The sequence below is a fragment of the Orycteropus afer genome, unplaced genomic scaffold (assembly GCF_000298275.1).
Source record: "Orycteropus afer afer isolate SDZICR_OR568_19922 unplaced genomic scaffold, OryAfe1.0 scaffold00474, whole genome shotgun sequence".
Taxonomy (NCBI): domain Eukaryota; kingdom Metazoa; phylum Chordata; class Mammalia; order Tubulidentata; family Orycteropodidae; genus Orycteropus; species Orycteropus afer.
The window spans coordinates 759,851-760,527 of NW_006922061.1; the positions used below are offsets into that span (position 1 = coordinate 759,851).

The following is a 677-nucleotide window of genomic DNA, read 5'->3' on the forward strand; positions in this document are numbered from 1 at the left end:
GTACTTGGCGGGCAGGGGCGGGCCCAAGTTTTCCAGCCCCGCCTCCAGCCCAAGTGGACTTGCGCCGTAGGGGAGGTCAGGTCCTAGCAGCTTACAAAGAACACTTAGACACTCTCAATAATAATTGTACTTTTTTTTCACTTTCGGATAACCGTCATTTACGGGAAAATTGCTGGTCTTTGTCGTGTTTCAGAAGAGGATGTGGGCTGGCGCGGCCTGCCAGACCTTGGTAGTGAGGCGCACCGCTACCAGGACCCTACGGTCACGCCCCATCAGCGTGGCCTAGGTTGCGGAGGCGGTGCCGGTGGCGATCATTCTGCAGTGGCTCAGTTCTCGCGCTCTCGCTTTCTGTCCCGTTCTCTTCTCGTTCTCTTCGGCCTCCGCCCTCTCCGAGGGCCGCGCTCGCAGCCCTGGAGGACCTCGCGGCTCCCGAGGCAGCTGCCTGCGCCATCTGCCAGCGCACATTCCGCGACCCGGTTCGTGCCGACTGCGGCCACCGTTTCTGCCGGGCGTGCGTGGTACAGTTCTGGGCGGAGGAGGACGGGCCCTTCCCGTGCCCTGAGTGCGCCGACGATTGCTGGCAGCGCGCCGTGGAGCCCGGCCGTCCTCCGCTCAGCCGTCGCCTGCTGGCGCTCGAGGTGGCCGCCGCGGGGTCTGCGCGCGACGCCCCGGCCAGC

General features: G+C 65.1%; 1 protein-coding gene across 1 annotated transcript in view; it reads left to right on the forward strand.

Moving 5' to 3' along the window:
- The first annotated feature begins 199 nt into the window (after positions 1-199).
- RNF187 (ring finger protein 187) overlaps positions 200-677 on the forward strand; it is a 4,510-nt gene continuing 4,032 nt past the window's right edge. The window contains exons 1-2 of the mRNA XM_007954808.1: positions 200-261; positions 395-671. Coding sequence (XP_007952999.1) covers positions 200-261; positions 395-671 — 339 coding nt within the window. The remainder of the gene's footprint in view (positions 262-394; positions 672-677) is intronic.